Source organism: Myotis daubentonii, chromosome 6 (assembly GCF_963259705.1).
Source record: "Myotis daubentonii chromosome 6, mMyoDau2.1, whole genome shotgun sequence".
Taxonomy (NCBI): domain Eukaryota; kingdom Metazoa; phylum Chordata; class Mammalia; order Chiroptera; family Vespertilionidae; genus Myotis; species Myotis daubentonii.
Window position 1 is genome coordinate 91,823,586 of NC_081845.1, and position 9,225 is coordinate 91,832,810.

Sequence of the window (9,225 nt, forward strand, 5' to 3'; positions counted from 1 at the left end):
TGAGGGGGTGGGAGAGCCAGAGTGGCCAGGCTGCGTCCCAGGGGAGTCCTCCCACTAGTTCCCCAAGGCCTGTGCCGCTTTGTACCCTGGCTATGTGCACCTATGTGTACCTGACTGTGTGCACTTGGCTGTGTGCACCTATGTGTACCTGACTGTATGCACCTGACTGTGTGCACCTGTGTACCTGACTGTGTGTACCTGGCTATGTTCACCTGGCTGTGTGCCCCTGACTGTGTGCACCTGGCTGTGTGCACCTGACTATGTGTACCTGACTGTGTGCCCCTGGCTGTGTGCACCTGGCTGTGTGCACCTGGCTGTGTGACCCTGACTATGTGTACCTGTGTGCACTGACTGTGTGCCCCTGGCTGTGTGCACCTGACTATGTGTACCTGACTGTGTGCACCTGACTGTGTGCCCCTGGCTGTGTACACCTGTGTGACCCTGACTATGTGTACCTGTGTGCACCTGACTGTGTGCCCCTATGTGTACCTGTGTGCACCTGTGTGCCCCTGGCTGTGTGCACCGATGTGTACCTGACTGTGTGCACCTGACTGTGTGCACCTGGCTGTGTGCACCTGGCTGTGTGCACCTGACCGTGTGCACCTGTGTGTACTGACTGTGTGCACCTGACTGTGTGCACCTATGTGTACTGACTGTGTGCACCTGTGTGCACCCTATGTGTACCTGACTGTGTGCCCCTATGTGTACCTGACTGTGTGCACCTGACTATGTGTACCTGACTGTGTGCACCTGACTATGTGCACCTGACTGTGTGCACCTATGTGCACCTATGTGTACCTGTGTGCACCTGGCTGTGTGCACCTATGTGTACCTGACTGTGTGCGCCTGACTGTGCACATGACTGTGTGCCCCTGACTATGTGTACCTGACTGTGTGCCCCTGGCTGTGTGCACCAGGCTGTGTGCACCTATGTGTACCTGTGTGCCTCTATGTGTACCTAACTGTGTGCCCCTGTGTACACCTATGTGTACCTGACTGTGCACCTGACTGTGTGCACCTATGTGTACTGACTGTGTGCACCTGACTGTGCACCTGACTGTGTGCACCCTATGTGTACCTGACTGTGTGCACCTGACTGTGTGTACCTATGTGCACCTGACTATGTGTACCTGACTGTGTGCACCTGGCTGTGTGCCCCTGACTATGTGTACCTGACTATGTGCACCTGACTATGTGTACCTGACTGTGTGCACCTGACTGTGTGCACCTGACTGTGTGCACCTGGCTGTGTGCCCCTGACTATGTGTACCTGACTATGTGCACCTGACTATGTGCACCTGACTATGTGTACCTGACTGTGTGCACCTGGCTGTGTGCCCCTATGTGTACCTATGTGCACCTATGTGTACCTGACTGTGTGCACCTGACTGTGTGCACCTATGTGTACCTCACTGTGTGCACCTGGCTGTGTGCACCTATGTGTACCAGACTGTGTGCACCTGACTGTGTGTACCTGACTGTGTGTCCCTGGCTGTGTGCACCTGACTGTGTGCACTTGACTGTGTGCACCTGGCTGTGTGCTCCTGGCTGTGTGTACCTGACTGTGTGCCCCTGGCTGTGTGCCCCTGACTGTGTGCCCCTGACTGTGTGCCCCTGGCCGTGTGTACCTGACTGTGTGCACCTGACTGTGTGCACCTGGCTGTGTGTCCCTGGCCGTGTGCCCCTGACTGTGTGCCCCTGACTGTGAGCCCCTGGCTGTGCTGGGAAAAGAGAAGACCATCCCTGCTGGTCGCCGGCAAAAAGCAGCAGTCTCCACCTTGTAACTTGATGGCTCCGCTTGCAGCATCATGTTCCTTTTAATCACCAGGGAGTAAGCTCGTGGTTAGCAGCATGTTCATGCTCATGCGCACAGGTGGGCGGTGGGCAGGGATGAGCAGGAATAGATTCAGCCAGAGCAGGGTCCGCGGAGACCGGAAGAAAACATCCATTATCCGGAAGAAGCAGGACTGGGACATTGCCAGGGAGGGGGGAGGGCTGGGGATCAGATAGGCCATGTGTCTAGAACCTGGAGGGAATTCCTACAACTCAATAATGGAAAGAATACCTATCCCAATTTTTAAAAATTGACAAACGATTGAATAGACTTTCCAATAAGCACATGGAAAGACGCTCAGCATCATTAGTCATCGAGGAAATGAAACCCAAAACCACAGTGTGGTACTGCTGCACACTCATTAGGATGCTGTGATAAAAGAGACAGATATTAACAAGTGTTGGATAAGATGTGGAGAAATTAAAACTCTAATACATTGCTGGTACAAATGTAAAATTGTGCAGCTCCTTTGGAAAATAGTCTGGCAGTTCCTCAAAAAGTTAAACATATCCTCACCCTGGCTGGTTTGGTTCAGTGGTTAGAATGTTGGCCCTAGAACCGAAGGGTCTCCGGTTCGCTTCCTGGTCATGGGCACATCCTAGATTGCAGTTTGCTCCCCACCCCTGGTCGGGGTTGTGTAGGAGGCAACCAATCAATGTGTCTCTCATGTCAATGTTCCCCCTTTTCCCTTCCACTCTTCCTAAAAATCAATGGAAAAAATATCCTCGAGTTAGGACTAAAAATTAATAATAATAAAAAACATATCTTTGCCTTAACCAGTTTGGCTCAGTGGATAGAGCATCGGCCTGCACACTGAAGGGTCCCAGGTTCGATTCCGGTCAAGGGCATGTGCCTTCATTGCGGGCACATCCCCAGTAGGGGTTGTGTAGGAGGCAGCTGATCGATGTTTCTCTCTCATTGATGTTTCTAACTCTCTATCCCTCTCCCTTCCTCTCTGTACAAATCAATAAACCATATTAAAAACAAAAAACAACAACATATCCTCAAAATACTAAACATAGAACTGCCATGTGATCCAGCAATTCCACTTCTGGGAATATATCCAAAGGAAATGAAAACACTAACTTGAAAAGATATTTGCACCCCCATGTACATAGCAGCATTGTTTCACAACTAGAGGCCCAGTCCCTGCAGGCCAGGCCAAGGGACCCCACCGATGCACAAATCCATGCATGGGGTCTCTAGTATGCATATAAGATATTTGGTTAATCACTTCCTGCCCTCCCCACTTCCCTCTGAGAGTCCATCAGTCTGTTCCATGTTTCCATGCCTTTGTGTTGAGCATCTGCCCCCTGGTGATCAGTGCATGTCATAGCGAATGGTCAAACGGTCACCTAGGCTTTTATATATAGAGATAGCCAACACATGGAAACAACCTGAGTGTACACCCATGGATGAAGGATAAGGGAGATGTGGTATATTTATACAATGGAATATTATTCAGCCATAAACATGAGGAAATCCTACCATTGGCAACATAGATGGACCTTAAAGGCTAAGTGAAATAAGTCCGGGAAAGACAAATACTGTATGATCTTACTTATATGTGGAATCTTTAGAAAACCCAAACAGGAAAAGATGAGGCTTGTAGTGACCAGGCAGAGGGTTGGGGGAGGGGAAATTGGAGGAAGGTGGTCAAAAGGTGCAAACTCCCAGTTTTGAGGTAAGTGCCAGAGATGTAATGTACACGATGATGACTGTAGCTAACACCGCTGTAGATAGGCATATAGGAAAATTATTAAGAGAGTGAACTGTAAGAATTCTCACAAGAAGAAAATTTTTTTCTTCCTATTATAAGAGGGATGTTAGCTAAACCTATTGTGGTGATTACTTCACAATATATGTAAATCAAACCATCGTGCAGTATGCTTTAACCCTTTTTGGTCCAACGTCGAGGCTGAGGTCGACACCGCAAACCGGTTCAACATTCAATCCGGTCAATTAATTTGGTCCAGACTGTTTGAATTCCAAAAATAAAATTGGACCACCAAGGTGTAAATTTATACAAAGATGTATGTCAGTTATCCTATATAATAGAAGGGTAATATGCAAATAGACCAAACTGCAGAATAACAGAACAATCAATCAAAGCATAATATGCCAATGATATGGTAAGGCTGCTGACCACCAGGGGGCAGATGCTCCAACCAGTAGGCTAGCTTGCTGCTGGGGTCCTGTCAATCAGGACTGAGTGAGATGGGCTGGACACACCCTGGAGCCCTCCCTGGCCTGATCTCCCTGGCCTGATCGTGCACCAGTGGCCCTTCAGCCTGGCCTGTGCCCTCTCACAATCCAGGACCCCTCCTGGGATGTTGTAGGGCCTGTTTCAGCCTCATCCCGCAGGCCACTCCCCTTGGGAGGGCGCCAGATGCAGGGCTCATGGCTGGTGAGCGCTGCTATGGCAGCAGGAGCCTCTCCAGATCGGGACTGCTTGGGCACGAGCCCGCGGCAGGCACAGTGGGGCCAGGATGAGTGGGAGCGGCAGGTAGGAGCTGCAGGCAGCGTTGGACTGCAGGGTTTAGCCTGATCCCTACAGGCCACCAAGAGGGACCCCACCACCCATGCACGAATTCGTGCACTGGGCCTCTAGTTTCTCAATAAAACTTGGCGGGGGCGAGGGGGGGGGAGTTAAACATAAGAGTTACCATATGATCCAGAGTTAACATATGATACCACTTTTAGGTATATATCCAAGAGAAATGAAAAATGTACAGGAATGTTTATAGCAGTATGATTATAATAGCCCCCCATTGGAAACAACTGAAGCGTCCACTACCTGATGGGTGGGTAAATAAGATGGTAATAAAAAAGGATGACGTACTGTACTGCTCTATTCTACACATGGAGGAATCCTGAAAACATTATGTTACGTGAAAAGGCCAGATCAAAAGGCCACGTAGTATATGATTCTATTTATACAAAATGTCCAGAATAGGCAAGTCCATAGAGACAATAGATTAGTGGTGCATTAGGGCTGGGGGAAGGGGGCTTGGCGGGAAAGTGGACGTGATTGCCAACGGGTGTGGGGTTTCTTGTAGGGTGATAAATATATTCTAAAGTTGACCTTGGTGATGGCTGCACAACCCTGTGAATGCACTTAAAACCATTGAGTGGTACAATTGAAATGAGTGAATTTTATGTTATGTGAGTTATATCTTAATAGAGATACACTCTAGCATATTTTTATACATATGTGAAAGGCAGGCATTTGTGGCCTGACTTGCATGCTTCCTGTTTAACTGCGGACACTGGCTTTGGCCCGGAGACAGTCGCTCTGCCCCTCACCGACACCAGCTTGGCATCCAGTCGCCCTCAGCCGCCCACTGTTGCTGGCCCTGCACACACACTTGCCCGCCTAGCACTGCTTTCCTGCCTCACTGCACTTCTGCACAATCTTGTTGTGCTCCCCGGGCAGTGTCTGGGCTTGGCCTTTCCCAGGACTCCTCCAACCACCAGGGCTTGGCATGAGCTCCCTTTCTGACCTTGTGTCCCAGAGGGGCTGGTAGCAGCCCCCCGAGAAGAGGTTGCATGGCACTCCTTGACCCCGGGCACAGAGCCCCACTTGGCCCCACTGGTGAGTCCTGGAGCTGGAGAGTCAGCCCAGTGCCCTTGGCCCCTTACCCTCCTGCCAGCAACATGAGGATTTGAGGGGGTGCCGATATGAAAGAAAGGCAGGGTGCCCCAAAGGACAAAACGGAATATTTGGGGGTAGAGGGGTGTGAAAGAATAGGTGCCACAGGTTGGTAGGGGAGGTGTTGAGCCTCCTCAGGGACACCTGCCCTCGCAAGCATGGAGACGATACTCTTACACAGGCTTTTATTAGGAGTCAGGGGCTGCTTCCCTCTCCTGGTCTCTGCCTGCCCCACCCATAACACCCCACCAGGTGGGGCTCGTCCACCTGCCCCTCACACCCACCCCACCCCCGCCAGCTACACAGCAAGTAGGGAGAGGAAGGCTCTCTGGGAGAACGCCTTCCTGGAAGAGGCAGTCAACCCAGACCAGGCAGGCGGGGATCTCCCCAGAATCCCCCCTCACCCCTGGACTGACATCAGAGGGGTCCAGGTCAGATATGCAGTCATCGGGCGGCAACCTGAGCTCGCTGACAGCCAGGCAAGATGTCTGGGTGAGGCGCATGCCCTGCAGCCTTCCCTTCCAGAGGGCCATCAGCCAAGAAGCATTCTATCTGGGGGGTTGGGGACAGGGTGGGGGAGATGGCAGAAGGGCAGCTGGCCTCCTCAGCCTGGGAAGGCAGGAGGCACACCTGGGAATAGCCTGGGACTCAGATGTCTCCAGGAAGAGGCCAGGGGTCTGGGAGGGGCCAAGGGGTTCCTGGAGAGCCCCGAGATCTTCTGTCCCTAGAAGTTCATGGCCCCGGCCACGGGAACACTGCTCAGTCTGCATAGCTGAGGGGCGGGCCACCCCGGGGCAGGGGCACTCCTGGGACAGTGCCAGAAGCTGGGTTGGAGGTGGCTGCTGGGCCACAGAGCAGGACCTGCCTGGGAAGATGTGGCCTCTTACTTGGAGAAGGAGGATCCAGAGTAGGCATGAGGCCAGGTCCCCTCACCAGGCCTCGCCTTGGAGTAGTGACTTCTCAGAAGATTCCAGCCAACACCAGGGGAGGCAGTAGCAACAGAGCCAGCAGAGGGCCCCAGGTGTGACCAGGGCCCGAGCTCAGCCCTGAATGGACTTCAGGCCCTTCAGGGTCCTCTGCACCTAGAGGAAGGGAAAAGGTTTGCCTTGGCCTGGAGGCCGCTCTGCCTGACCTCCTACCCACCCACCACGCATGCAGGTGGGGCCCAGCAGCCAGGAGGCAGCTCCTATTCGGAGGGGACATGTCCCTCCTGGTGAAAATCTGGACTCCGGAAGGAAGGTAGGATGGACACTACAGGCCTTACCTGGCAAGGACGACCGCAGGGCCAGGGTTCGCCCGCCCAGGGCATTAGCGGTGGCAGATGTATTGGGAAAGTTGGGCAGGGACTTGGAGAAGATGTGCCCGCTGTGTTCCCGCGTGGCCTGCCGCTCATCTGGCTCCTCCTGGGCTGGAAAAGCTGAGGCCAAGACCTCGCTGGACGAAGGCAACTTGGCCTCAGCCTTGCCCTCCTCCTGGGAGTGGGGTGGCAGCCCTTGTGTCCCTGTCGGGGACACCTGGAGGTGCAGAGAATTCTCTGGGCTCTTGGAGGGCGTGCTTGTCTTGCTGGCCTCTTGGTCTACCCCTTTTGAGGTGGGATCATGGGTCGCTTTGGGGGAGGTAGCTGTTCCCTCACCCAAGGAGAGCGGGCTGTGAGTTTCCAAAAACGAAGGGAACTCAGTTGGGAAGGATGGTGGAGCCTCAGTTGTCATGGAGGATGGGCCTTCTGTTGCTAAGGAAGATGGGGCCTTGGTCTCTACAGTAGGTAGAGCCGTGGTTGCCAGGGAGCCTGAGACCTCTGTTACCAAGAAGGATGGAGTTTCTGTTGCTAGGGAAGAGGAGATCCCCCCTTTCCTCGAGCCTGAGGTTTCAGTTGCCAGGGAAGGTGGGGCCTCTACATCTTCCAGGTGAGGCACCTCCTGATCCTCCTCTGGGAAGCTCATGGGTTCTGCTAAGAGAGACAAGGCCTGGCATTAGTGCTCCAAGCAGGACCCGTATCCCTTTGATAATAAATTCTACTTCACAGTTGCTCTTCCACCACCTCCTTGTCCAAGTCTTCCTCTCTCTGCACTCGCCTTTCCAGTTTTCAGCTGGATCCCAGCTCCTAACACGCCCACTGATCAGCCCACCCACCTAGCTTTTCCCATCTGCCCCCCTCCCCTTCCTTATGGGGCGTTACCCTCTGCTGCAAGGGTTGAAATCCCGTTCACTTGGAATGAGAGGGCGTCAAAATGGCTGTGCAAGGAGGGCAAAACGGGCTTGGGAACCTGGATGGGGTGGGCCTGCGAGGGCCCCTGAAGGTCGCATCCTGCTGGGCCCCTCCCCAGTCCAGGCACTGCTCAGGGGCTCCACCTTCCCTCTCCCTCCTCTCCCTCCCCACCCTGTCCCGGACTCACCACAGAGGGAATTCTCGCAGCGGTACCCCGGGAAACATTGGGAACACGGAGTCCCCTCCTCGTAGGGTCTCCTCCCCCTCACGTTCCCCCTGCAGGAGGGAGGAGGATGCTGGGGGTTGGGGGTCCCTCGCAACCCCTGACCCTAGCCCTTAAACACACACCTAGACCGGAAGTGCCCCAACCCATTGGCTGGATCAATGAGAGCAGACTTACAGGTGCCCTCACAGCTCCCCCAGGGGCAGATGGGGCCTGGGCTCCAGATACCCCCACCCACCTCCTTAGACTGCGTCCAACCCAGCCTTCCGCTTGGCCCTGCCCACCCGAACGGCTCCCTGGGACTCACGGGGGCTCATAGTTGCAAACCAGTAAATGGACATTGGTCTCCTCAACGCCCTGGAGCTTCTCACAGAAGTGGGAGCCACAGCCAATCCTGTCTGTCATGGCCCAGACCACCTGAAGGAGGGCAAAACCAGCAGTTTAGCGTGGACGGAGCGGCCCCTGGCTGGTGCCTCTCTGACCAGCCTCTGCAGGTGGGGAGAGGAGCAGCCCTGCAGCCAGTAAGATCCAAGCCCCTGATGACATGCAGCTTAAGGACAAAACTCTGAGCAGGGGGCCAGGGTAGGGTGGGGTGGTGGGCTTGTCCTGAGCAGACGACTCTCCCCTGCCAGCCACCGTCTCACCAGGCCTCGCTCCCTGTGAAAACCACCCCTTTGGATATACCCTCGTCAATGCTTCCTGTGGGCTGTTCCCAGGGGCTCTTGCTTTTTAACAAGGGGTCTATCCAAAGGAATTCATTTCATTGCAACAAGCAAACTCCAAGGAAAGAAACAGGAGAAGCCACCTGGGAAGTGGGACTTGTCCAAATGACAAGGAAACAGGGGCCTGCCGTCTCTGAGTACGGGCCTCCTGGCTGCTGGGAGTCAAAACAGTCTTCGTGCACCACCGTGGGCGGAGCCCAGCAGCTCCCCTCGCTATGTCTCAGCCTCGTCTGCCCAGGAGCCTCGGCAAACTGGCCGGTTTTTGCTGTGAGTTCTGGCTCTGCCTGTGGATTCTGCACCCCGCCCCCACCCCCCAGGACGGGGGTCTTTGCTTAAATCAGCTGAAGGTCCCCCAGGTACCACTGCTGAGCATCTCCCAGGCAGAAATGAGCAAGTGCACGTGCACTCAGCCTTAGAGAACGCTGGGGTGAGGCGGGGCAGCCCCACTCGTGCTGGGCACTGACAGCAATCCCTGTGGAGGATTGGGGGCGGGGGGAGGTGGCAGGGTACAGAGGAGGGCTGCTGCACCCTCATAACTTCCTGATCTAGGCGGGTGATGTTGGGATTTCCTGCCCTAAAGATTAGCAC

At 54.3% G+C, this 9,225-nt stretch overlaps 1 protein-coding gene across 2 annotated transcripts in view; it reads right to left on the reverse strand.

Moving 5' to 3' along the window:
• Positions 1-5,654: 5,654 nt before the first annotated feature.
• The window catches only part of PI16 (peptidase inhibitor 16), a 9,849-nt gene continuing 6,278 nt past the window's right edge, over positions 5,655-9,225 (reverse strand). The window contains exons 3-6 of one of the 2 annotated variants that reach the window (XM_059701828.1): positions 8,223-8,332; positions 7,880-7,968; positions 6,751-7,431; positions 5,655-6,568 (exon numbers count right to left, since the gene is read on the reverse strand). In XM_059701828.1, coding sequence (XP_059557811.1) covers positions 6,447-6,568; positions 6,751-7,431; positions 7,880-7,968; positions 8,223-8,332 — 1,002 coding nt within the window. In that variant the 3' untranslated portion in view covers positions 5,655-6,446. Of the gene's footprint in view, positions 6,569-6,750; positions 7,435-7,879; positions 7,969-8,222; positions 8,333-9,225 lie in introns of both variants that reach the window. The other variant, XM_059701827.1, reaches the window with a different exon arrangement.